This window comes from Brassica rapa, chromosome A06 (assembly GCF_000309985.2).
Source record: "Brassica rapa cultivar Chiifu-401-42 chromosome A06, CAAS_Brap_v3.01, whole genome shotgun sequence".
Taxonomy (NCBI): Eukaryota; Viridiplantae; Streptophyta; class Magnoliopsida; order Brassicales; family Brassicaceae; genus Brassica; species Brassica rapa.
The window spans coordinates 28,607,412-28,633,375 of record NC_024800.2 but is presented as its reverse complement, the minus strand read 5'-3'; the positions used below and the strand labels follow the sequence as shown (position 1 = coordinate 28,633,375).

At 40.6% G+C, this 25,964-nt stretch overlaps 5 protein-coding genes and 1 long non-coding RNA gene across 8 annotated transcripts; 3 read left to right on the top strand and 3 right to left on the bottom strand.

Annotated features, from left to right (window-relative positions):
- The first annotated feature begins 263 nt into the window (after window positions 1-263).
- On the top strand, window positions 264-2,505 carry LOC103827993. The gene is made up of 2 exons (XM_009103564.3): window positions 264-2,085; window positions 2,219-2,505. Exons 1-2 carry the CDS (start codon window positions 366-368, stop codon window positions 2,284-2,286), a joined length of 1,788 nt encoding a protein of 595 aa, XP_009101812.1. The 5' UTR covers window positions 264-365; the 3' UTR covers window positions 2,287-2,505.
- Window positions 2,506-4,094: 1,589 nt separating this feature from the next.
- Window positions 4,095-8,795, bottom strand: LOC103827992 (transcription initiation factor TFIID subunit 4b). 3 transcript variants are annotated; one of them, XM_009103561.3, is made up of 15 exons: window positions 8,678-8,795; window positions 8,525-8,612; window positions 7,897-8,324; window positions 7,718-7,810; window positions 6,970-7,012; window positions 6,272-6,858; window positions 5,959-6,083; window positions 5,661-5,748; window positions 5,439-5,574; window positions 5,294-5,349; window positions 5,154-5,210; window positions 4,944-5,084; window positions 4,782-4,850; window positions 4,467-4,689; window positions 4,095-4,383 (listed from the first exon to the last, which is right to left on the bottom strand). In XM_009103561.3, the coding sequence occupies exons 1-15, from the start codon at window positions 8,714-8,716 to the stop codon at window positions 4,241-4,243; spliced, it is 2,316 nt and encodes a 771-aa protein (XP_009101809.1). In that variant the 5' UTR covers window positions 8,717-8,795; the 3' UTR covers window positions 4,095-4,240. The 3 variants fall into 3 exon arrangements, with proteins under 3 accessions (XP_009101809.1, XP_009101811.1, XP_018515353.1); XM_009103563.3 differs by having other exon boundaries at window positions 8,546-8,612; XM_018659837.2 differs by lacking the exon at window positions 4,095-4,383 and having other exon boundaries at window positions 4,467-4,705.
- Window positions 8,796-8,990: 195 nt separating this feature from the next.
- LOC103827991 (protein SYM1) lies at window positions 8,991-11,364 on the top strand. Its single transcript, XM_009103560.3, has 4 exons — window positions 8,991-10,153; window positions 10,604-10,832; window positions 10,930-11,054; window positions 11,140-11,364. Exons 1-4 carry the CDS (start codon window positions 9,830-9,832, stop codon window positions 11,218-11,220), a joined length of 759 nt encoding a protein of 252 aa, XP_009101808.1. The 5' UTR covers window positions 8,991-9,829; the 3' UTR covers window positions 11,221-11,364.
- Window positions 11,333-13,139, bottom strand: LOC117125898. Its single transcript, XR_004448369.1, has 2 exons — window positions 12,236-13,139; window positions 11,333-12,032 (listed from the first exon to the last, which is right to left on the bottom strand). It is a non-coding gene; the product is annotated as an uncharacterized LOC117125898 (long non-coding RNA).
- A 642-nt stretch (window positions 13,140-13,781) lies between these two features.
- On the top strand, window positions 13,782-14,692 carry LOC103827990. The gene is made up of 2 exons (XM_009103559.3): window positions 13,782-14,028; window positions 14,250-14,692. The coding sequence occupies exons 1-2, from the start codon at window positions 13,929-13,931 to the stop codon at window positions 14,420-14,422; spliced, it is 273 nt and encodes a 90-aa protein (XP_009101807.1). The 5' UTR covers window positions 13,782-13,928; the 3' UTR covers window positions 14,423-14,692.
- A 4,719-nt stretch (window positions 14,693-19,411) lies between these two features.
- Window positions 19,412-21,096, bottom strand: LOC103827989. The gene has a single exon (XM_009103558.3). It carries the CDS (start codon window positions 21,074-21,076, stop codon window positions 19,475-19,477), a length of 1,602 nt encoding a protein of 533 aa, XP_009101806.2. The 5' UTR covers window positions 21,077-21,096; the 3' UTR covers window positions 19,412-19,474.
- Window positions 21,097-25,964: the final 4,868 nt, after the last annotated feature.

Sequence of the window (25,964 nt, the reverse complement as noted above, 5' to 3'; positions counted from 1 at the left end):
TTAAATATAAAACATACGTGTAACATTTTCTACAATCAATTTTGTATATGCACCAGGCATGCCGTATCATCTGTTTAGATATCTTTCGCAAGAGTGCCAGTAAAATGACTGTACTATGAAACTATTAGTAAACTTTTTGAATTGTTTAAACGGAAAGGACAATTTTGCATTCCACTTTCTCATGCGGCCGCTAGATGTCATCACGTCACTAGGCCACTTTAGTTTCACTTTTCAAATAAACAAAAAACTCCCACTTTGATCTGCATCCACCTGGATCACATACAAACCCTATTTCACCTTTTTGTATTAAACCTTCTTTAATCAGAAAAAAACAGCCAAAACATCAACAAAATCACAGATCTATCATGGACCACTTCTCTTGCAAGGGTACAAACAAGATGGCCAGGAGGTCCCACGCTGTTGTCGGCTTCAGACCGTGTTGTTTCTTTTGTGTCATGGAAGAAAAAGACCCTTGTCTTAGAAAAGCATGGTTAGAGTTATCTCTTAGTGATATGCACATGACAAGAGACGACACAGAGCTCGCTCTCACACTCAGTTTCATCTGGAGATTCGCCATGGCCGACCCCGGGAACCCCGAGTTACCGTCTCTGGGGGTCTTCGAGTGCATGGCAAAGTTGTTGAAGAAAAGTCTTGAGGATGCGGAATGGGTAATGACTGGTCAAAATGTGTATGTTCCATACTACGCAGCTCATATCATTGGATCTTACACCATGAAGAAGCCTGACTTTGCTGTGAAAGCTGTGGAGTCCGGTGTCATAGCTCCATTAGTGGAGCTTATGAGAGGGAAAATGAGTTGGGTCGAGCAAAGAGTGGTGGTTAGGGCGTTAGGCCACTTAGCGAGCTACGAGAGGACGTTTGAGGCAGTGGCTGCTTACGAGGATGAAGTGGTGAGATTAGCCATGGACATTGCAACGACATGTGTATATGTTGTGTACGAAGCGTTTGTGAGTGTTCAAGAAAGAGAAGGAAGAGTGAGATATCATTGTGACTTGCTGACAAGAGGACTTGGAGGGTTAGAGATGGAAGACAGAAAAGCTGAGGAATGGGCAAGCCAACTCCAGTGCTGGTCACTTCATTTACTCAGTTGCTTTGCCTACAAGCAAATGTCTATTTCTCTTATTTGCAACAAAAACTTTCTCAAGGAGCTTAGCCAAATGTGGGGTGGATTGGTTAACCACACTTCTCCTGCGAGCATCGGGCTAATCCGGATTCTATGTTATAGCAAACAAGGGCGAGGACATGTTTCAAATTCCAGAGAAATGATATTGAGCCTATGCAACCTCTCCCGGTCTTCTGATGATTGGCAATACATGGGTGTAGATTGTCTATTGCTTCTGCTCAAAGACCAAGAAACAAGGTACAAAGTCTTAGAGACATCATTGTTTTATCTAGTAGACCTAGTTGAGCTTAAAGCTCTTAATGATAGACCAAACCTAGGTGATAGAATAACTAGGGTTCTTCTAATGGATAACAATAAAAAGAAAGGTTATGCTTACACATACAAGGCCCAAAAGGCTTTGAAAGAAATATGGAGGATTAAATTAGAGAGGAGAAAGAGGGAGAGAAAGCTTATAGAGGGAGATAATCAAGAAAGGTTGGCAGAGGCTAGTGTAGTTGTGAATTTGATTAAGAAGCAAGCAAATCAATTTCTTTGTGTAGGAGACATAGAGGGAGCTATTAAATGCTACAACGAAGCAATAGGATTATGCCCTTTGAAACTTAGGAGAAAGAGAATGAGTCTATTTAGCGATAGAGGAGAGTGTTACTTACTTATCGGAGATGCAGACGCAGCCATAAGTGATTGCACAAGAGCTCTTTGCTTGTCTGAACCTGTGAATACGCATGGTAAGAGTCTCTGGACAAGGTCAAGAGCTTATGACATCAAAGGGCTTTCAAGAGAAAGCTTGATGGACTGTATCATGTTCGTTAATGTCCGGTCCTTTCGTGGCAAAATCCCTTACTATGCTGCTCAAATGATCAGCAAACAGATAGAGTCAACGTGTCTGTTTGAAGAGGCTAGAGCAACAAGGCTTCGAAAGATGATGCTCAAGGACAAAATTCATGGTATTTTCAATTTATTATGGGTAAAATAATTTTATTTTCAGTTTCTTATGCGTATAGGAATAAAAAAAAAAATTCTGATCTTTCCTACATAGAAAAAAAAAAAATTTGATGAGATAAATTCATTTTTTTCTAGGCTTATCCACGATAACAGAAGAACCCCGGAAGAAGAAGGAAAGGAAGAAACCTGATCGCTTGGACTGATGAATCTATGTATGCTACACTTATCTCATAAGCAAGTTTTATTTTTTTCATTTTGGTTTCAAATTACAAAGATTAGTATCAGAATGTTTAGGAGTTTATCTCCAGAGTAGTAATCTTTTTTTATTCAACAACATGAAATATAATATGCGAGTTTAAACTGGATGGTGACAAAACAAGGGCATTAGCACAATCGTCAAATTATTATATGTTCTTGTATTATCAGCAGTCTTTGGTGTAAGTTTGGATTATTCTTTCCGACTAATATTAGTGTGAAAAGTTTTCCAAAGTGAGTTTTCTTCTAGTATATTATTATAGTATGAAAAGATCTGTTCGTATATATATATATATAATAAGATCACGCCTTCATTGTTCTGGAAATTTACTGTGAAATCGTATAAAAACTATATTTGAATTCGTATTTTTATTATATTTTTGGTTCGTGTAAGTACAACATTGTTTTCTTTTCTTGGGTTAAAATACTACTTTGTGTTTGCTGCCATTGGATTAAGTGGAAATGAGTATTTATTTATGTGAAGAAGTTAAATGGGAAAGGTGTAAACCACAGATGGTGGAGAGGACCACAAAACCACATTGAGGTCCGCGTGATCATTCTATTACTTGTATGTATCGTTTAGTGTAGACAATTTCACGAGTTTTCGTATATTATTTGGACTAAACTCTATATGTTTATAATTTAATTTCTTACCGGAAGTATAAATAAGAATAATAAGTCATGGCGACTATGATGCACTAAAAGTTTGTGATTATATCTCTGAGGCTCCAGACCAAAATATGTACCCGACTGGGTTGATGACTCGCGCGTTCTAAGGACCGAATTAATTCTACCATCTAAGAAAACTGTTGTGGTTTCTATGAACGGCTGTCAAGGTTAGGCTGTCAAAAACGAAGTGTCATAAACGGTATCGCGGCTGAGCTGTCATAGACGTGCTTCTTATTCTAATCAGACTCCTTACTTTGGGAAGGTTGCGTGAACGGACTGTGGGGACAGCGTTATTGAAGTGATACCATAACGGATGACTAACAACAGGTAGAGCCATTTGGAGAGCTTGACTCGAAAGGAAATAAGCCCTGTACGATTACTCCTTTTGCACCGTCACGGTCTTGTCGCGATATACCAAACTGCTAAGCTTCAATTCTACAAGGAGATAATTAAGTTTATTAGCAAACACAATCTTTTGATGACAAGTCATAAAAGTCGATATATTCAAGTAAGGTGGCTTGGGCTACAACTCAAGACTGTCTAGAGCTAAAGTTCAGACGCTGCAATACTGATATTTATTTTGGCAAACGAAATTTAAAGAATAAATTGTTAAGAACTTCGTACAAAGCTTTAAAGCTATAAAATTCTAGTGACAATAATTATTCGATAAGTGTTAACTTAGCCACCTGATCTAACTTCTATTCATTTATTTTCCTTATTTATGTTTATGCAATCTTATATTTAAGTATTTTCCTCTTAGGTTAGGTAGTTGCAAGTTAATCCAACCCTTATTTATGTTTATGATTGTCTACCATTATCCTATCATCTATCCTATAACTTATGAAAACCACCCATTTAGAGTAAATCTCTAAGCCTCCCTTGGGTTCGTCCCTAAAGGCCTAAACTATGATACAAGTATTGAATCCCCCAATTTTGACCAGATTCCGACATGAAGCATGGTTAGGTTAGGTTATAAATTTTATATTTTGCGGTTCACTTGAGAAAGTGAAGGTAATAATTCTTGTAAAAAGCCTATCTTCTTATGGAATGAACAAAGATCCAAGCTTTCTTTTTTTTGTTCTTTTGATTTCTTCTTTCTCTTTGCATTTTTAGTCATTCCACTTGATTTCTACATCAATATGGTTCGCTTTCATGGCCATAAGTGTAATGTCTGCCTAATCGAAATACATGTAATCACCAAATAATATTTGATTCTGAGACAGTGAAGCGTTTCTATTGAATTAATCGATACATTAGAGTGGATTTAGACATCTGAGGCTCCCTTTCTAGGACAGCAACCACATCCTTCACCGAGATTGTCCTCACCACTTTTGGTTGAAGCGATGGACCTTGGTTCTTCCCTAATCTTCGACCACCTGGAAATAGGAATCCAGAGCTTATTATATAGACCAATGCCTTGAAGCTTTTACCTTAGGGAGAGAGTAATGTATTGACTCACCAGGTCCAGAAAACCGACGTCCACCATCTTGTCTCTCCTTGGAGTTTCTTCCTCCACCTGAAGTAGTTTTCTGATTCCCGTCTTTTCCAGTTTCGGATACAGACTTCTGACGAGCTTCTGCCATTAGTTGCCATTTCAAAAACGTGTCATCTCCTCCTACAGCAGCACGAGCAGCAACGTTTGCTGCTGTCGCTCTCATTTTGTCGTCGTCCTCTTTATTTCCCTTTCACATATCCAAACTACTTTTCAACGAACATTGCAAAAGGTAAAAATACAATGTGGCAACAAATTGTATTTTGTTAAATTTCTCCATACCTTCAAACCCTTTGAACGGTTGTCTTCTTTCTCCTTCTCACTATCCACTCCACCATCACCTTCTTCACTCTGCATCAGTAACCAAAAATAAAAACACTTTACAATGTCTGTATGCAATATAGTAAAACCAAGAACATAGATAATGATGAGCTCAGAACATACCTCGCTTGATTTCTTAAGTTTTTCTGCTTCAGCCTGTTTCTTTTCCCATTCCTCTTTCATTTTGTGGTTCATTTCGTTGATTTGTAGCCGAATATCAGACGTGATAAAGGTCCGGTGTCTAGATTTCTCAGTATCAACCCGCTGCAGAAACACTATTAGCTTCAGAACAGATTAGTTCCAAGCAGGTAGTAGAAGAAAGCTAGAACTGACCTGCTTTGACAACCGAATGATATGAGATAATAGTCCTCGCATCCTTTCCTCCACACACTGAGAGCGCAAATGCATCAGAAAAGGGTACAAAAGAAAAAACACAAGTACTGTATGCAAACAATATACACACGAAGTTGTACCAAAGACAAGCACCGTTCAACATCATTGCTTATTTGCTTTAGCCCAACTTTCGCCACTGCCAGATATGAAAGAACATATATAAGTTTCTTCGCCAAGTGATTCATCAACCTAGAATGTAAGAGCTAAAAAAGGAAGTATCCCAACTTATTTCTGCCAGCATTTTATGCAGTGGACTTTTCTGCAAAATTAATCTTTCTTCCTCTTCGTGCACAACTCTACGAGATGCTTCAGAAACACGACTATCCTCCTTGCCCCCGGAAAATAATTGTTCTTCCTCTTCCTAAAATCAATGCAGACAGCAAAATTCAGTACTACACAACCAGATTTAAAGTGAAAACTGAAGCTGTCAGGAAACACAAAGCTCACCCTGAGATTGACACCACTGACTGCAGTGACATCATTGAGCTGTTCGATACTTTGATCCATAGAATTCTGCACCACTTTTTGCTTCTTGCTGCAAGTTGATCCATGCAACACAACATTGGTTATAATTTTACATTTGGGAACCAAAAAAAAAGAGAAAAGTTCTTTAAGCTGTAACATAAAGAAAACTCTTAACTGTGTATAATTTTAAATGGCTAAAGAAAACGAGTGTTTTAGGAAAAGCTGTAAATAACCCCTCTTTCAAACCCTTAGTGGAAGATCAAGGCAGCAGCTCAATTACCTTGGTGGTGGCGGTGAAGAACCTAATGTCTCCAGTGGTTTCTTCTGACCGACAGTTGGCTTTTTGGGTGGCATCCTAGCATTAAATCCTGCTTGTGACGTACCCAACGGACCACGAGCATTCATCTGATGGACACACAAAAAATTCAAGATAGATGCCAAGATTGTTGAAAATACCAAGGAAAATATGCAAGTCTTTTAAAGAACCAAGGTTGCCCTAAAAGCTCAAAAAGAAGAGGCAAACAGAGAGAATTTGAAAAATACTTTTCTCATCAGAAATCTAATATATAAAATAAGTTATTAAGTTCTCTTACTGATGTGTTAGCGTCAATATTGCTAGGTGCGGATAAAACCATTCTACAGGACTCCTTCTCTAAATCCTCCTTCGAAGTCCCTGGGGCTGCCTTATTCTGTTCAAAACTTTGTTCAACTGATTCTTGCTTCACATGGGACAGTGATGATCCTTGACTAGGTACAGAATTTAGAGGCAACGATGAGCTGTTCTGGAAGTGTGAAGTAGCGCCGCCTTGAACCCTACTAGGATCATTTACAGAAGCTGGTCTCTCAAACTTGGGCGCAGTCATCATGTTTGTGGTAGACTGGGAAGGTGCTCCAAGACCAGTTGATCCCACGGCCTGGTTAAGTGCCACATGTCTCATATGGGAATCATGAAGGTGTGGTCTCAACGAGGAACCAGAAACATTGGTGCTTGGACCCGGGAATGAGTGAAAACTACCAGAGCTGGTATACATAGGAAACGAACTTGGTGGGCGCTGCATCTGGTTATGCTGAGGATGATTTGTAAATCCCTGCACAGGAACTGAACTGCCTGTTGACGGCGGAAGTTGGTTAAGGAGGACGACTCCACGAGGATCAGACTCAGATTTTTTATTATTGATTTCTGCGATTAAAGAGATTAAATCCGGTAAAAGTCTTGTCTACGAGAAGCATAGAAGTTTTATGATACTCGCGAAAGTGAAAGTAAGAATGCATTAGTGAATAATTAAAATACCAGTAGGAGCTTGAATTCCCATTTTTCCCTGGTTTAAACCCACCTGAATCAGTGAGCACAGATTACAAATAAAGAAGAATTTAACATAATTTCTTATTGATCATAAGAGACCCCTTATATAGTAGGCCAAGGAGCAACCAATAATAAATCTAACGTAAAAAAGGAAAAAACCTTAAACCTAAACCAAAAAGAAAAAAGAAAAAAAAAACATGAAAAAGTTAATCCTTATGCAAAAAGGAAAAACACCAAAACTATCAGGAACTCAAGTAAAAATCCCGTATAAAAGAATGTGGGACAAACGCAAGTCAGTAAAACCATATGATTAATCATCCCAGGCGCAAGTCTGATACCCTAAGGGAAGATAATATACTGTGAAAAATTTAATCTTTACATTGCGTTGTCATCAAAAATCAAGGAAAATAAGGTTTTGCCAAACTAGATATGTTTGGTGAAGCTTATACAAAGTGAAGGATTTTGCAAAAGAGGCCAAGAGATGCAAAAAAAAATATTGTGACATTCACTGAAATCTTTTCACTAAACAATATCTTGAAGGATAACAACCGGAATTTGGCTTAAAAAGGCTAAAGATATACTTTATTCCTCTTAATAGAAGTACATAATCCAATGGTTCGCTGACCATTCTTTGTGCATTCAAGCAAATAAAAGCAATAATTTATTCTCCATTGCAATGCAGAAGATTTCAAACGGACAAAGCCAAAATGTATTACATTCGCAAAAAAGATGTTACCTGCTGTAGTTTACTAACTGCCATCCTAAGCATCTGATCACCTACAATCTCCTTCACATGTCGTGTGAACCCCTCTTTGGGGATTTCATTTTTCTGCAAACAAGTACGAGGAGGGGACTCAATGAAAATGAAAAAGCTTTGGAACAGAACGCCAAGTGATTTTCGCAGATAAGACATACTTTAAGTCTAGAATAAAGGGTACGGAGCTGCATAGCTCTGTCTTTATCGAGTTGGGATATTAAGGTAGGAAGCAAAGCAGCAAATGGAACTTGCTTAGGGTTGCGGTTGATAGGGTTAACAGGCTGTTCCACACCGCGAGCTTGTTGGCTACTCATCTTTTGCAGCTTTGAATACTGAGATTCACTCACTTGATTACCAGTAAGATTCTTTTCCGTTGGGTGGGGCACCTGTGAAGGATTCTCCCAGCGCTGACCTGCTTGGTGGAGGAGGTCTTGCGAATGAGATTCATCTGCGCGTTGGTGTTGATTTTCTACACGTGATCCTTGTAGTTGCTCCTTCATCTGGGTATGGAGATTGATAGTAGAATCTCGGATACCATTAGTCCATGTGGTAAACTGTTCAGTGGGAGACTGGCTGTTGCCTTGCACTAGAAACAGCATCAACCTCCATTAATCAGATATTTAATGACTCAACAAGCAAAAAGGCCTAAAAGAACTCTAGTCTTTCTTTAATGGCGTGAACAAGAACATGTGCTAGCTACCCGATAAAGCTTCTCTAGGTATCCAATAACCCTATCTGGATCAAGTCTTTGGGTTTCAAAATTCAACTAGTAATTGAAAGGGTTACCAGTGGGGAGTGAAGCGGAACCTTCAATATCTCGATTAAGAGCGGCCTGGAAGGCGTCTACATCAGCTCCCGAATGCATCGATTCATCCTACCAACACACGCCCCGATTCAAATTCACCACCACACACGAGATTTATATAAAAGGAACCTAACCTCGTCTTCTTCGAGGAGCTTGAAAATTGAAGGATCCATTGATTTTTTTAATAATAAAGCTCCAACGCCCACGAAAGGATATAAGCAAAACGCCGGGAGAAAAGGTAGATGAACAAATCTCGACGTTTGACAAAAAAAAAAAAAAAAAAAATCTCGACTGGTAATTTGCAGATCGGTCCTTATATATTAAAATAAAATAAAAAAGAGTAATAACGTTTGCGTTTGGTTTCATTTATCCAGATTCCAAACCAACGAATTTTATTGCGTTCGGTTTACTTTTCCCATAATAACGTTTGCGTTTGGTTTAGGAAAATAGGTTTTATTCGGTTTAACAATTAAGATTCAGGTTCGATTTGATTTTATTTTATTTGAATTTGGATTAATAACTATATTTTTGTAATTATATTATTTCTAAATGTATTTGTTGGGGGTAAAAAATTATGCTTTATTTTATATCAGTTAATTAAATAATATATTTATTTATTTACTTTGGTTTATACAAAATTCAGGTTTGGTTTAACTTTAGTTCAAAAAATTTAAGGGCAATTCTTTCGAATAGTATTTTTCTAAGTTTTTGTCACAAAAATAATTTTCAAAAAAAAAATGATCAAAATAATCTTTTTTATTTTAAAAGTTTTAATATTTATTTTTTAAAATTTAAAACCCTATTTCCAAAACTCCACTTCTTAACTATAAATTCTAAGTCTAGGTTAGTTAATCTTAAGGTGAAAATGTATTTTTACCATTTAATAAAACTTCTTTTGGTCATTTTTTCATTGAAATACTATTTTCATGACAAAAATTTAAAGAATGCTACCTTAAAGAATTTCTCAATTTTTAATGTAAAAAAATTCTTGGATTCGAGTTACTTAAGGTTCAGATTAATGAATTTGTCTCTAATCCTTAGGAACTTGGCTTAGGTTTAGTTCAATATACTATTTGGAAAAGAAAATCGGTTCTAGAACTAAATGGTATTGTAAAGTAAACATCTTGTCGTTGATTGGTTCTGCCAAAGCACATTGCGTCGTTCTAATATACGAGCCAGGACGCTACGCTGCCGTTTTAAGGGGAACACAAAGAGAGAAACAGCGTCAAAGGCTGTCTGGAGCTGCTGCCGCCACTAACAAAATCACCGGAGATCATTCATTAGTGATGAACATCATTGCCTTGAGCAAACGTCTATACTCGCCTCCATTCTCCGGTTACCGTTCTCTGCACGGAGGAATCAACGATGCGCTCTCAAAAACTGTGTTCTCGGGTCCGATCATGGGACGATCCGTTCACCACCTCCGCAAGGCCGGGAGGTTCGTAATCCCTCGTGTCTTGTTCGTGTCGCGAAACCTATCGACGAATGTTTCTTCTTCGAAACAACCAGCGTTTCTACGGTGGTATTTGAAAAAAGTGGAGTCGCACCCTTTCATCACTAAGAGTGTTACTACTTCCCTCATTTATATGGCCGCCGATCTCACTTCTCAGGTGAGAGATACTTAATTGTGAATTTTAGGTTTAATGGAGGATGAATGTAATTAATGGTGAGATTTGGTTAATAAATGATTGGAGTATTAATTGTGTATTTTAGGTTAAAAGGGTGAAACTAGATGAATGTCTAATTAGTGTAAGAAACTTTGCTACAGTATAAAGTTTAGCTGCTTCACTTCACCATCTTATGTTTGGTGAGAGACCCTTTAAAGCATTCCAATTTCCATAAGATATTATATCATCTGGTCATTTAGTTTTTTTTTTTTTTGGGTTTGGTTGGTGTGATTTTCGAACGTGTTGTTTTGTTCAGTCTGTGTTCTTAACCGTGGTTCTTTGATATGTGCGACTGTAGTGTGAGTTCTTTATCTCTAAAGGCTGAGAAGTTTTGGGTGTGTGTGTTGTGGTGCTTATAAACTCCCCTTTTGGTCTTCCTTTCTTGTATCGCAGATGATCACGATGAAGCCATCTGGTTCTTATGACCTGATAAGAACAGCCAGAATGGCTAGCTTTGGGTTGATATTTCTCGGGCCGTCACAGCATCTTTGGTTCAGTTATCTTTCTAGAATACTGCCAAAGCGTGATGTGTTGACAACCGTTAAGAAAATAATGATGGGGCAGGCTCTTTTCGGACCTTTTAGCAACACGGTCTTCTATTCCTATAATGCTGCTTTACAAGGTAGTATTACACATCTCATAAGCTTTATATGGGTTTGTTTATGAAGTATTATTCTCTGTTTCCAATTTGGTCATGAGCTTTGTTCTGGCATATTAAGGTGAAAATTCTGAGGAAATTTTGGCAAGATTGAAGCGGGATCTTCTGCCTACATTGAAAAATGGACTTTTGTATTGGCCAGTCTGTGATTTTGTGACATTCAAGTATGTGCCCGTTCATCTCCAGGTACCTATCGTATTACGTTTGTTTTTCATTGTGTGTGATGATTTGAGAAGTTTCTCACCTTGATCGTGTAATCTTTTGGTTGCAGCCATTGATGAATAGCTCGTGTGCATATATATGGACGATATATTTGACGTATATGGCAAACCAGACGAAAGCAGACAGCTGAACAATGACAAGAATGACTTTTCTTGACCAAGCACAATCGCATTCTCTTTATTATATTGAACCTTTGAATCAAACATCAAATAATAGTACAAGTATAATTGGTTTTCTTTTTGGTATCTGCAATGCAACAAAAGTTTTGCATCTTGATCCAAGTATCAATTTATCAGCAAGTTTAGAAGATCCATCAAGCGAAAACTTCTCCACCATCTTCTGTTTCTCTCCATCCCATTCTCTACTATTTAAAGTTATCAACACTCCTCCCAAAGTCAAAACTTCCCAGTAATGACCTTCAGTTTTAAATGCTCAAATAAGTGTACATAATAGTCTAGTGGCATTAGTGTTACACCTCATTTGAGGATTTGTTTACAGGGCGAGGGAGATTATGGATTTAAATGGTTCCAGAAGTTTCACTGATATCGACAAAAAAAACCCTAAAAACATAGCTTATTTGGTATCTTACTTGGTCAAAATAGTAAGACATTTGTACAAAGAACCTCTCATAAACTATCATTATCATCAGTACCTTCACCGTGCAGGTAGTTCTTTGAAGATTTTGATTTTTAATTCTTCCTATCAAAAGATAGTTAGAACTAAGCTGTGAGTTTATGTTAAATTTTTATAATATGAAAATATGGCGATTGCATAGTTGAAAAATAGATTCATTTGTCAGAAACACAAGCTGAAGACATTGTAGTTCATCATAAGGTCTTGTATGGAAGTTGTGAACTCTTTGACGATCTAAGCCTATATTTATATAGATTCAAAGTGGACTTTTACTTGAAATTGAGGATACGTTTTTTTATAATCGCTTTCCTTAACTATAGTTCGTCTTCTATTTTGAAAAATAAGTCACCCGTAGGAGTAAACTTACTTGTGCTCGGCAAAATGGAATTTGCTGCATGATTCACTCACTCAATCGGAGTCTAGGATGTTCCCTGAAGCGATCTAGGAAGTCTTCGGTTCGTGCTCGTTGCAGTCATCAAAATTTCTACGGCTTCGCGCAAAAGATTATTTACTTGTTTTTGCTTTGTTAATTTTCGTTTTATTAGTCCAGTACGAGTTCTATATGTAATTTATGTGACACCATAAACTATTAATATGTAACTTATGCCATGTTTTAGGTCATTTTGCTTTCAAATAAAGCATCCTCTTCAATGGTGGCCAAAGAAATAAACAATTACTAAAAATTTATGTGATGTCTTTTGTCTTTTACTTTAACAAAATTTGAACACGAGATATTTGCTGATTTAGAAAAAAACATTAGATATTTGTTTTCCTCCATTTCTCCACCGAAAATGAATAAATAACCAACAATTTTGAAATCAGAAGCCACCAGTAGATTTCCACGTGGGGACAATCCCTACCGACAGTTTTATATAAACGTCGTAATCATAAGCACTCGAAGAAGGGCCCATATTGATTCTCCGATACGTGGCGCAAATCTAATTGAGGTTTATGACATCAGCATGCCAAAAGCATAAAGGCGAAGTTAGTTCAGCAAGTTGGCCACCTCTCCTACTTTTCTCTTGCAAGCATTTAACTTCCTCACCTATAAAATAAATAACTGAAACCATTTTAAACTACTAGTTTATTAAAGTAGGCCTGGTTCAAAACATGTACCATATTTTTTGATTGTTTTTGAAATCACTTAAATTTTAGGTGTTTTCGCTAAAGTCTAGATCTATACTATTATCTGCGAAATAAATTTTTGGAATCGAACTCTCACGTTGAAAGTTAGAACGGTTAATATCTATAATACCCTTAATGAATTTTTTTATATAAATAAATTAAAAAATAAAAACAAAATTTTAATTGATTTTGATTAGATAATTGATTAATATTAAGAATAGTAAGAATTATCTAAAATCTGAAAATATAATTTAAAAAGAGATAACTTATGCATATATTGTATTGTTATGTGAAAAAGTCTTTTAAGTAAAAACTTAAAAACATGAATTATATATAAAAAGTTAAAACATGAATTATATAACTAAATATTAATCAAATAAAATTATTAATTATATAACTAAAATAGAATATTAAATTATCCAAAATCTAAAAATATAATTAAAAAATATATTTTCTATACATAAATTGTATTGTTATCTAAAAATGTATTTTAGTAATAAGTTAAAACATAAATTATATAATTAAATATTAATCAAATATTTTTTTAATTATATAATTAAAAATATAATATTAATTTATTTTAAGATTTATTTTAATATAATGAATATAGTGTACAAAAAACTTTTCAAAAATTATGAAAATGTTTAAGCCCGCATCGCGGGCAAAACACCTAGTATCGTATTAATTCCAAATCTTCACTTATAGTAAAAGTAACTTTTAATCATATTAAATTTTAATATTTTCTTCATTAAATTAATATTATTTATATATATATATTTAATTGGATAGAAGAGGATAAGAAATTTAATTGAATTTCTATTATATGATGTCCGAACAAAGAAAGAGAAAGACCCAAAAGTCTTTGCACAATTCTATTAAATATTAGTTATTCATACGATATTTTGTTTAATTAGAATAAAACATAGAAACGGCTGATATTAATTCGTTAATACGAGACCAATTATAAAAGAACATCCCTCTCTTTCCGTCTATTTAATTGAACCTATTGGTTGTAACGTCAGTTTTGGGAGTTGGGTTTGTTGTACAGTCTCTCTCTCTCTCTCTCTTCTTTTCTCTCAAATGACCGGCCTCAGATGGAGAGAATGGTGGAACACGATGGCGTTCCCCACCCGGCGAATCTGGAATCGTTTCACCGTTCGCGTTGGATTACGCCACAGTGGTAAGCTCCCATCCTCCCTCCACCCTCCCTTCTCCGACAGCTTAGGACTCTGTTTGTCTCTGTTTTATTAAGCTAAAGAGACTCTTTGATAATGATTTGTTAATAATATCAGATTAACCTTCAGAATCTTGTTTTTGATTTTGGATTAAAATTAAGATATGGGTCATATTTAAAAAAATGGTGTTTTGGGCAAATAGTTGAGTGATGGTCTTGTGTTGCAGGACTCTTGAGGTTACAAAACGACGTGAGTTCTTGCGAGTACGAAGACATACACATTATGTGGAATCTGTTGCACAAGATTGAAGAACCGACACCGACACGTGTTGCACGAATCAAACAAAGGAAGAAAGCTTGTTGGAATCTCTTCGGTTCATATCTTTGCCAAAGATTCTGATTATACAGTGTATATATATAACCTAAAGTATTTCCAAAACCATAGTTGTAATTTGTGAGAGCCTTGACGGGTCCCCTGCAAGTGTGGTGAGGTTATTGACAAATTTCGCAAAAGAATAAACTCCGAGGTTGTACAGTCTTAGCTGTTTAAGTTTCCATGGCATGCCTCTCTCTGTATGTTATCTAAATATCTATGAGTTCAACACATGAGTGTTGTTGTATGTATGATAGAAATGCTTCTCGTATTTTAATGTTACTATGTTCATAAATCTAGAAGATTCTCAAAGCTTTCATCTTTTTTCACCGGCTCTGGCTGCTTTCACAGAACCGGAGTTGGGTTTCATTTTTTGTTCTATGTTCTGTTTCTCTTTTAGTTTTCATCGGATGGATTGCATGTTGATTCTGATGGTGATAAGCTCCATTTTCTGATCTGTTCTTGGTCTGTTTTAAGTTAATTTTCTTCGATATCATGGATCTGCAAGATCAATGGTGGTGGTTTGTCCTCAAGTTGCATGCACCTTATCTCCTTTGTCGTTGTTTTCTTTGGCTGTTCTCTATTTTGATCCTTCATCCGTTTGCTTCTCAATCTGATGTTTGAATGGTTTGTGGCGATTCACTCCTTATCTATATCTCAGAGGTCCGGTCGAGTCCTCGTCTCTCACTTGCTTTTTCAAAGGCGTCTCCTTGTCACTCCTTTAGAGAGTTCGACTCATCCGTTACCGGATAAAAATAAGAACGATGTGTTATGTTCTCCGGTTTGAAGCTTAGGTTATCTGGTTCACTTGTTATGCATATTCACTATGGGAGGTTTCTTTTTTTTTGGTAGGGGGCAGGAGACAATGTCTCCTACTATTTATTCAAATAAGAAAAAACATCAGTCAGAGGCAACTCGCCGAGGCCTAGTCACACCATTACAATCGTCCAACAACACATGAGCAACAGGCTCTGGAACAATATCAAAATAATGCAAACCAAACGATAAAGAAAAAGCATAGTTAGCTAATCCATCTGCGAGATGATTAGCCTCCCTATACACATGCGAAAATTTGACTATCCAGTCTCTTGATATGAAGCCATAGCACAGACGTACTAGGAAGGACAAGGGATGAGACTCATGTATCCCTGTCTGAAAAAATCCCACCACACACTCAGAATCCACCTCCACCTCCACTCGTCGAAATCCACAGTCCCATGCAATACATAAACCGTAGTAAACACCCCATAATTCCGCCAGTGGAGCTGAGCAAATGCCAATGTTGACCGCAAATCCCCCTCTCCACAAGCCATGTTCATCCCTTACAACTCCACCTGCAGCTGACAGTCCTGGATTACCTCTTGCCGCTCCGTCCGTGTTCAACTTTACCCAACTACTCCGAGGTCTAGTCCATACGATCTGTTTCTCCACTCTTCTTCCACCAGCCACTCGAGACCGCAGTTTGTTATTCGCTACCAGAACTTCTTTAGCCTTCTCCTTAACAAATTGTACTCTGTCTCGACATTTACCTACTTCACCAAACACATAACCACAACGCCATTTCCAACACCACCACACCGTGAGAGCGAACAACGTCGGCCATTGGTCACCACCGACTCCCTTATCGCTCACAAGGTTTACATAAATCCATTCAAGTAAGGGTAGTTCAAAGAAACGTTGCCGTCTACCCGGTGTTACCATTCTTTCCCACAGACCCGCAGCTGCTGGACAGTCTCTCAGAGCATGAAGTATTGTTTCTTCACCATTCTTGCACAGCTGACACACACTATTATCACTTAGGTGGCGGCGCTTACGTTCCGCGTTCGTCATGATAACTTGGTGGGTGACCAACCATAAGAAGACACGGGTGCGTTCCGGGACTAGAACTCGCCATACTCTGTTATACAGAGCCTCCATATTATGTCGCGGTGCAGTATTTCGTGTCAAGAAAGCATACGCTGATTTGACTGAAAATCTACCATCTTTGCTTCCGCTCCACGTCATCCGATCTTTCGCACCAGTGACCTCGTCAATCACCATTGAAGCCAGTTTTAAGAGGTTCTGGGCTGTCAAGTACGGCTCCATCTCTCGTATTCGCCACCCCGTTCCTTGTTGCCAAAGATCTCGGGTCGTTACCTCTAGAAGCTCGACAGGTATATCTGCTGTACTTAACTCCTGTAGAGGTTGATCCAGTAGCCACTTGTCCTTCCAGAAACGGACTCGACGCCCATCTCCCAGAATCCAACCCGTACCTGGAACGACCACCTCCCTAATCCCCAACACCAAGCTCCTCCAAGTCGGTGACCAGTTACCTTTAACTATCATCCATTGCGAGTCATACAATTCACCTACTCTGTATTTTTTTCGCAGGATCATGGTCCATAAAGCGTCTTGTGTGGTTAACAGACGCCACCCGAGCTTACCTAACAAAGCCACGTTCATTTCCCTTGCTGATCGTATCCCAAGTCCACCATCTCTCTTTGGTGCGCACACCTTCTCCCAAGAGATCAAGTGTTGTTTTCTGTTCCCTTCACTGCTTCCCCATATAAATGATCGAGCAATTTTATCCAGTTGGTCAAGAGTGGATGTCGGTAAAGCAATGGTGCTCATAATGTGAACTGGTATTGATGAAATAACGGATTTGGTGAGAGTTATTCTTCCCGCCAGACTCAGAAATTTACTCTTCCAACCCGCAAGCCTGGATGAGATTTTCTCCACCACTTCACCAAAGGTCTCTTTATTAATTCTCTTCTGCAACACTGGCATTCCCAAGTATTTTCCCAACTCTTTAGTACCTTTAATACCGCTCTCATTACTGATTAGAGCAGCTAAATCTCTATGCACATTCTCAGAGAAAAAGATGACAGATTTTTCCAAACTCACTTTCTGTCCGGAAGCTTCACAAAAACTCTCCAAAACCTTCCTGATTACTCGAATTTGCGAAACTGAGGCCTCTGCAAATAATATCAGGTCATCCGCAAAGCATATGTGTGATAAGCACGGTCCACCCCTCGACAACCTGATTGGTTTCCAATCCTTCTTAGCCACCGCAAATTCGATTTGATGGCACAATCTCTCCATACATAAAACAAATAAGTATGGTGACAAGGGGTCACCTTGTCTAAGACCACGTTGAGGTTTAAACGCTTCTGTTCTTTCCCCATTCCATAATAAACTCATCCCAGGATTCGTCACACACTCCATGATCCATTTAATCCAATTTAGCGGTAACTTCGCTGCATACAGAGTATCTTCCAGGAAGTCCCATCTGATACGATCATAAGCTTTCTCCAGATCTAGCTTAAGAAGCATCCATCCTCTTCGTCCCTTCTTCCTTCTCATTGAATGCACAGCCTCTTGAACAATAACAATGTTGTCAGAGCTCAACCGGCCGGGAATAAAGCTAGCCTGTGATGGACTAATGAGCTTCGGCATAAGTTTTTTCAGTCGCAGAACCATTGTCTTTGTTATGATCTTGAAAAGAACATTACACAAGCTAATCGGTCTGAACTGCATAATTCTTTCTGGCTTGAGGACTTTTGGTATAAGAACCAACATCGCATCATTCATACCTTCCGTGAGAACCCCTGTCTCAAAGAATTCCAGTCCACATCTGGTTACTGACGTCCCAACCACATCCCAAGATTCCTGATAGAATACAGGCTGAAACCCATCAGGCCCTGGAGCCTTATACTTCCCCATAGAACATGTTGAAGCCTTAATCTCCCCTTTAGAGAACGGTTCCTCTAATATCTTCACTTCTTCCCGTGAAAATCCAGCAAAGCCTTGCTGAGGAAGCTTCGTCGTATCAAGGTTCAGGTCCTCCGTTGAGTACAATCTCTTGTAGTAACTTATTGCTAGCTTCTCTAGCTGTTCCGGTTGATCTATCCATTGGCCATTCTCATCTTTCAACATCTCAATCTTATTCCTCTTACGCCTTACAATTGTACTCGTATGATAGTACTTTGTATTACGGTCCCCAAGTACCACCCATTTCTCACGTGACTTCTGGTACCATAAAACTTCCTCTTGCTCAAGGACAATATCAAGTTCCTTTTGAAGAACCGACTCCCTTAGTAATAGATCAGTCCTCGGTGTCTGTTCCAACTTCTCCTGAATCTCCTTGATCTCTCCTAGGAGCGTCTCCTTACGTTGCGCAACATTCCCAAAAATCTCCTTGTTCCACTTCCTTAGCTTCTCTCTCAAGATCTCCAAAGCAGCCGGCGTGCTTAACTCCCCATTCCAAGATGCAGAAAGTAGCTCTTTGAACCCTTCGTGCTTAAGCCACGCAGCCTCAAATCTAAAGGGCCTTCTTCTCGGGTCTCCCCTTTTCTCTGGTTCCAGCTGCACATAGATGGGTGTATGATCCGATGCTAGGAACGGAAGATGCGACACCACCGCTTCCTGCCATCTTACACGCGCCTGAGCGTTGCATAGAATCCTATCTAACCGCTTGGCCACAAAATTCTGCGACTCCTTTCCTCTTCTCCATGTGAATGTGTTCCCTTTAAAACCCATATCCACCAAAGCTAACTCATTTATCCAATTCCCAAAAGCCAGTGAGTCTGGTGAGAGTCTACCATTCCCTCCTGTTCTCTCATCTAACCTCAAAATCGTATTAAAGTCTCCACCAATCAACACTGGCTCATCGATATTTTCCAACACCCGTTTTAACTGTCCCCACAGGCCACTCCTGCGACTGACTGTAGGTGCAGCATAAACCGCAACAATATGCATAACCTCCATCCCAATTACTACCTTAGCATGCACGAACTGGTCTGACGCTTCCACCACCGTAATCACACCAGCTTGCTCCCTCCACAAGATCCAAATACCACCACTCTGCCCAATAGCATCAACACGATATGAGTGATCAAACCCCAAATTCTGACAAATTCTCATCGCTCTATTCCCTCCAGCATGGGTCTCAAATAGCGCAAGAAAGTCCGTATCAAATTTCTTTAAAATGTAACGAATAGATCTTCTGAAGTTGGGTTTATTCGCCCCCCGGCAATTCCAAAATAAACAATTCATCATTCTTGTAAGCTCAAGGTAACCACGAATTACCGGGGCAATCTGTCATGCAAGAGACAGAATCCTACCATCTCCTTGCAAGTCCGTCTGTACATCAGCCTCTCCCTGGTCCGTCGCACTGATATTACTTTCCATCTGGTCCTCCACCTCCTCATCTCTTAACCTCAACGGTTTTTCTATAACTCTGGCAACCTCCATATTGTCTCGGAACTCACCATTCGATCTTCCCGCAACCGAGCTTTCCACTCGCAACCTCTTCCCCGACTCTGAGAGGCTAATCTCCCCCTTCGTTGGACCAAAAACCAAACCTCTAACGGGCCTATTAGGTAACTGCTTAGGCCTTCCTCTTACTCCTTCGCTCAACTTCTTATTATGACCCCCCCATCTCTCCTTCCTCACCCCTGTCGAGATGGTTAGTTCACTCTTTTTTCCTCCAAAGATTAATGTTTCCTTCTCCAGCAAGGTTCCCTTACCCTGCTTCTGCTGAATATTTGTATTTTGATTCTCCTTATTCCCCTCACCAGCCACTTCCTCATTAATTGATTCCTCCATATTCGTAACTATCTCCAGGCTCCCATATTTATTCGACACCACAATATTCTCTGCAGCCTTCAGTTTTGGGGTCTCTCTAGGACTTCTATGAGCTCCTCCGTTAATCTCACCAACTCCAGCGTTTACTTCCCGAGATGTTTGTGTTCCTCTCCTCCCACCCCGTACTTGTGTAAACCCATCTTCTTGCCTTTGTTCAATCTGTTTAGTGGCCATTCTCTCCGTCGTCAATGCTAAGTTCGCCACTCTTTCAGATATTGTCTTCGGGCATCCATGAACCAAGTGTCCGTAGATACCACACTTAGAACAGATTTCGGAGAGGCCTTCATACGCGACAAAATACCTTTCACCATTGATTAGTACTGTCCCCTTCAGAGGTTTTGCAAGATTCACTTCCACACAAATCCTTGCAAACCGAGCTCTCTCAAAATTCAGTGTCGTAAGATCCACACGTATCGGCGTACCCAACCCCTTCGCAATCCCCATGAGTATCGATCGGTGGTAAAAGTTCACTGGTATATTTGATAGTCTGATCCAAACGGGAGTTGTAACAATTTCATCTCTTAGAGGGTCAAAAACTGGCGACCAGGCTCTCACCATGAGATAACTCCCAAATATCCTCCATGGTCCTCCAGACAACGCCGCCAAATACTCCTCCTCCCTCTCGAAACGAACCATAAAGAATTGACGAGGTAAATCCATTACGTACATTGCTCCCTTCGGACTCCACAATTCACGTAACTTCTTGCTCAAGGCAGCAATCGCAACATTCCTCCCCAGCACCTTGACAATCATGCACTGCTTCCACATCCCATTCATCGCTTCCAACACCTCCGGCTCGATCGTAATGGATGGCTCTCCCTCATCTCCATTCGGGAACTCCACATGAAGCCTCTCCGTCACGAACGCATCATCAAGCAAACTCTCCGGTATCGGCATACCTCCTCCGTTCATGCCCACCACCTTAGACGCATACGACGCCCCCGCATCTGGCGGTTCTCCTGGTGGTCTCACCCTCTCCCCCACCTCGGTCATGGTCGCGTCTTGATCCTCCGAACCCAAAACCCTAACTTCAATATTCGCCCTAGCGCCGCTCATCTCAACTCTCGTCCACTTTTTTTCACTATGGGAGGTTTCTTGTTCTTCTTCAAAGATGCGACTGGAGTTTGGTGTTTATGGATTTGGAGCTTTCTTCCTCTTCGTTTTAGCTTGCTTTTATCCTTACTTTTGCTTTGAACCTCTTAATCACCATGTATGTTTTATCTAGTTTGTCTTAATGTGCTTTCCTTGGTGAGGGCTTTATCTCCGGAGAACTTGTTTCTACCGGCCTTGTTTAATATAATCATCTAGTGTTTATAAAAAAATATACATATGTTGTATACAACATTTGTACAGAAAATAAACTATTTCTACTAAATGATTCTTTTTGTCTAACGGTCCTCTTTTTTTGGAATATCAAGTGTCCATAATTGAGTGTAAATAGTTTCAACGAAAAAAAAAAGTTAAAGAAAGAGTCGAAAAATGGAAGGCAAAAAGCGAGGTAGGAGGAGGAGACGACGACGACGACAGTTATGCCGTCTCACAGAAACAGGCGTAATAATCTCCTTCCACACTCGCCGGAGATTTATACTTAATCCACTCCCTTTCCATATACACGTTGAGAAAATCTTCCCTATACAAATCTTCCTCACATTATGCAACTTAGTGGGAGATGACTCCTTCTTTCAACGCCAGACCTAAGCAGAGCAAAGCTACGAGGCCACCGCCGTTGGAATTGCCGAGCGCCGTTGCTCATCGCCCCCCCACAAAGGCGAGATGTAGCTTCGCGATACCTGGAGCCAACCTCTTCTTCTTCTTTACTCCAGTCATCACCTTTCTCGACAGCTAAGAGATGTGAATCACCGAACGTCACAAGAACGAATCGACCGGCGACTCCCTCTTCTTCTGTGGCTACAAACCGGCCGCAATCGACGGGGCGGAGACAGCCGGTGACACTCTCACGTCTTGACACGTTAGATCGACGAGGAGGTGGTGGTGGTGCAGCGGAGAGAATGTTGTTGAGTTCTGGGAGAAGCTTGTTCGCCTCGTTTCAAGCGAATGAGAACATACCAAAGCTATATCCATCGCCGCCTGTCATAGGATTAGTCATCCATGACATCCTTATCACAAAGGAATATCCAAGCAACATGCTTATCTCATTTCTGTTTTAGTTTTTACTTTAACTTTCCAGCTGTTGAGACAGGTCATTGTTAGACCGTTAGCTGCTCTTTGTCATTTAGTATTTGTACCCCTGCAGTAGCAGAAGAACGTTATCAGAAATAATATCATTTCCAAAATCCTTAAAACCCTCTGTGTTATCTCTCTCAAGAATCTAGTACCTTCGAGGTGATTATTCTCATCTACAATCTCCTTCTAGGCTAGCATTCACCATACTTAGAACTAGCGGTTAGTTCCTAGTGTGGATTATCTATCCTACTGATATCTACTGTTCCATTGGTATCAGATTTCATCGATTCTCTGACCTGCGACGATGGTTGAAACCCAACTTCAGGAACGGTCACTGACAGAGCAAGTCGACGAGATCCGTTCTCTCCATGACCTCTTAGCCTCTGAAGTCAAAACCCAATCCGACTCCATGAATCACGCTTCGACCGACTCGAAGCTATGATATTCAACCACATCTCCGCCATTCAAGCCACCGGAAAAGCCCCGATGGACCCTGGCCCTTCTCACCCTCCGACACCCATCCCCAACAACCTCGACCAAAACCCACCACCAACACCTTTCACCCACAGCTCCCACCACCTCCCAGATCCCCCTGACCCATTTCCACACCCTCCTCGACAAAACTACGGTGGCTTAACCTCTCGCCTCTCAAAGATCTCCTTTCCGGCGTTTGACGGCACCGAACTCCGCGACTGGCTTTCTAAATGCGAGCAGTTCTTCGACATTGATGGCACACCGCAGGAACTCAAAGTTCGCCTGGCTGCGATGCATCTCAAAGGGAAAGCAACCCAGTGGCACACCAACTACATGACCACTAGGTTTGGCTTGTTTCCTTCTTGGACTGACTACATTATCGCCATCTCTGCTCGTTTCTGCGAGTTGTTTGACGACCCCCTAGCTGAGCTCGTCGCACTAAAACAAGGGTCTGATTTCGTTGTTGACTACCGCGACAAGTTTGAGACAGCTTGGATGCGCCTTGTCCTACCTGAGGCCCACGCCCTTAGCATCTTCTTAGCTAACATGAACCCTCACCTGTCACTTCACACACGACAGTTTGAGGTCACTACCATCTCTGGTGCTGCTAAGATCGCTGCTTTACATGAATCCTCCCTTTCCCACGCACCCACTAAACCACAAAAAGCCCCCTTCACACCTTCCCCTTACCAACGCTACTCTAAACCACCCAACTCCACACCCCTGCTACAAAACACTGATGCCTCAACGACCACCAAAACCGGTTTCATTCCCCGTAACGCCTCAGATAAACCTCCTCGCAAATACTCTTACCAAGAGATGCAAGACAGGAGATCCAAAGGCCTTTGTATGTTTTGCGATGAAACTTTCACACCAGGTCATCAGCTTAAGCACAAACGGTCCCAAATCTTCGTCATGGAATGTGAGGATGATGACAGCTCCTCAGAGAGTGAGCAAGATGACGTTGTGGCAACCCCTGACCAAACTGTTGCGCAAACCGACGACACACCTGTCATATCTATCAACGCCTTAGACGGCTCTACATCCTACAACTGCATGAGGTTGATAGGCTACTATGGCAAGACAAAGCTCCACATTCTGGTCGACCCGGGGAGCACTCACAACTTTGTTGACATCAACATTGCTAACCATATTGGTTGCAAGCTTGAGTCAACAAAACCTATGTCAGTCAAAGCCGCTACAGGTGGAACTCTCATCACGAAATACAAGTGCTCTGATTTCACATGGTCGGTTCAAGGATCAACCTTCACTACTGAGATCCGCACAGTCCCTTTCGACTGCTGTGACTTTGTGTTGGGAGTTCAATGGCTCTGCACCCTCGGACCCATTCTTTGGGACTTCCTCAACTTAAGAATGGAATTCTCCTTGTTGGGTACTAAGCATGTACTACGTGGTGTTGTCAAGACGGGTGGCAAGCTCATCAAAGGTTCCACCTTGAACAAACTGATGTTGCAAGAGCCGCAGATCGCTCTGATACAGATTCGAGAAGTGACTACTGAGAACACTGAGGATGATAACTTCACCCCTGAGTCACTCTTTTCCCACATCTCAGCAACCGCGACAGCCAACGCTGACGACCCTGACCTGCTGTATCTCCTTGATTCCTTCTCCGACATCTTCGAGGAACCATCATCTCTCCCACCTTTTCGCGAAGGCTTTGATCACCAAATTCCTCTCCTTGCAGGCTCCAACCCGTTGAACTTGAGACCTTACTGGTACTCTTCCCTGCAAAAGGACAATATTGACGTGATGATCAAAGAGATGATGACTCAAGGAATCATTCAGCATAGCTCTAGCCCCTACGCTTCTCCTATAGTACTAGTCAAGAAGAAAGACGGTACCTGGAGACTTTGCGTGGACTACAGAGGCCTCAACAAGCAGACAATAAAAGACAAGTATCCTATTCCTCTGCTTGATGACCTCCTGGACGAACTTGGTGGAGCTAAGTACTTCACGAAGCTTGATCTGCGCGCCGGCTTTCATCAACTTCGAATGTCTGAAGCAGACGTCTACAAGACAGCCTTCAAAACCCACAACGGGCACTTTGAATACCTTGTCATGCCTTTCGGCTTGACAAATGCTCCTTGCACATTTCAAAGCCTCATGAACCATGTCTTTCAAGACGTCTCCCGCAAGTTTGTCCTAGTCTTCTTCGACGATATCCTCGTTTACAGCAAGACTTGGAAAGAACACCTGGAGCATCTCTCTGAAGTCTTCAAGCTCCTAAAGAATCAACAGCTATACCTCAAGCTCTCCAAATGCACTTTTGGAGCTACAAGGATCGAATACCTCGGCCACTTCATCTCAGCAGAGGGTATCAGTACCGATCCTAAAAAGATCGAAGTGATCAGTAAATGGCCAGTCCCTACGACACAGAAGCAACTACGGAGTTTCTTGGGACTGGCAAACTACTACAGACGCTTCATCAAAGGTTATAGCTCTGTGGCAAAACCTCTCAGCCACCTCTTGAAGAAGGAAAATTTCCTCTGGTCTTCACTGGCAGCTGAATCCTTCCTCCACCTGAAGAAAGCGCTAGGCTCTACTCCAGTGCTTGCCCTCCCTGACTTTGATCAGACTTTCACGGTGGAAACAGATGCTTCCAACACGGGTATTGGTGCAGTTTTAATGCAAAACTCCCACCCTATCTGCTTCATCAGTCGCTCCTTGGGTCCGAAACATCAGAACCTATCAGTCTACGAGAAAGAATTGTTGGCTGTTGTCCATGCGGTCCAGTCTTGGCATGCTTATCTCGCTCACAGACCGTTCATCATCAACACTGATCAACGCAGTCTCAAATACCTTATGGAGCAGAAGATCACAACACCCTTTCAACATATGTGGATATCGAAGCTGATGGGTTATAGCTTCGAAATACGCTACAAACAAGGGAAAGAAAACGTCGTGGCTGACGCTCTATCTCGAGTCTCTGGTTCTGAGCTGCTATCTATGAACCTTTCTCAGGCTCACACTGGGTTTTACGACTCTCTGAAGCTCCTCTGGGAAACTGACTCACATCTCCAGAAGATAATCTCAGACCTACAGAGGGACAAATCATCCCACCCTCAGTTCACGTTCTGCAACAATGAGTTACGAAGAAAAGGGAAGCTAGTAGTGGGAAATGATCATACCATCAAGATGCATATCTTCAAATGGCTTCATGATTCCGCCGTTGGAGGTCACTCTGGTCGTGATGCAACTTTGAACCGCATCAAATCTCTGTTTTACTGGCCAAAGATGAACGCTGAGGTTCAGAACTACGTCCGCA

Excerpts from the sequence above, each read along its gene's own strand:
- LOC103827992 (XM_009103561.3), bottom strand. The coding sequence starts at position 8,716 with ATGGATCCTTCAATTTTCAAGCTCCTCGAAGAAGACGAG. Across the intron at positions 8,325-8,524 it reads TTCCGCTTCACTCCCCACTG|TGCAAGGCAACAGCCAGTCT; the intron begins GTAACCCTTTCA and ends TGCTGTTTCTAG. Across the intron at positions 7,013-7,717 it reads CAGTTAGTAAACTACAGCAG|GTGGGTTTAAACCAGGGAAA; the intron begins GTAACATCTTTT and ends TCACTGATTCAG.
- LOC103827993 (XM_009103564.3), top strand. The coding sequence starts at position 366 with ATGGACCACTTCTCTTGCAAGGGTACAAACAAGATGGCCAGGAGGTCC. Across the intron at positions 2,086-2,218 it reads GCTCAAGGACAAAATTCATG|GCTTATCCACGATAACAGAA; the intron begins GTATTTTCAATT and ends ATTTTTTTCTAG.
- LOC103827989 (XM_009103558.3), bottom strand. The coding sequence starts at position 21,076 with ATGAGCGGCGCTAGGGCGAATATTGAAGTTAGGGTTTTGGGTTCGGAG.
- LOC103827990 (XM_009103559.3), top strand. The coding sequence starts at position 13,929 with ATGACCGGCCTCAGATGGAGAGAATGGTGGAACACGATGGCGTTCCCC. Across the intron at positions 14,029-14,249 it reads CGTTGGATTACGCCACAGTG|GACTCTTGAGGTTACAAAAC; the intron begins GTAAGCTCCCAT and ends CTTGTGTTGCAG.
- LOC103827991 (XM_009103560.3), top strand. The coding sequence starts at position 9,830 with ATGAACATCATTGCCTTGAGCAAACGTCTATACTCGCCTCCATTCTCC. Across the intron at positions 10,833-10,929 it reads CTATAATGCTGCTTTACAAG|GTGAAAATTCTGAGGAAATT; the intron begins GTAGTATTACAC and ends TGGCATATTAAG. Across the intron at positions 11,055-11,139 it reads ATGTGCCCGTTCATCTCCAG|CCATTGATGAATAGCTCGTG; the intron begins GTACCTATCGTA and ends TTTTGGTTGCAG.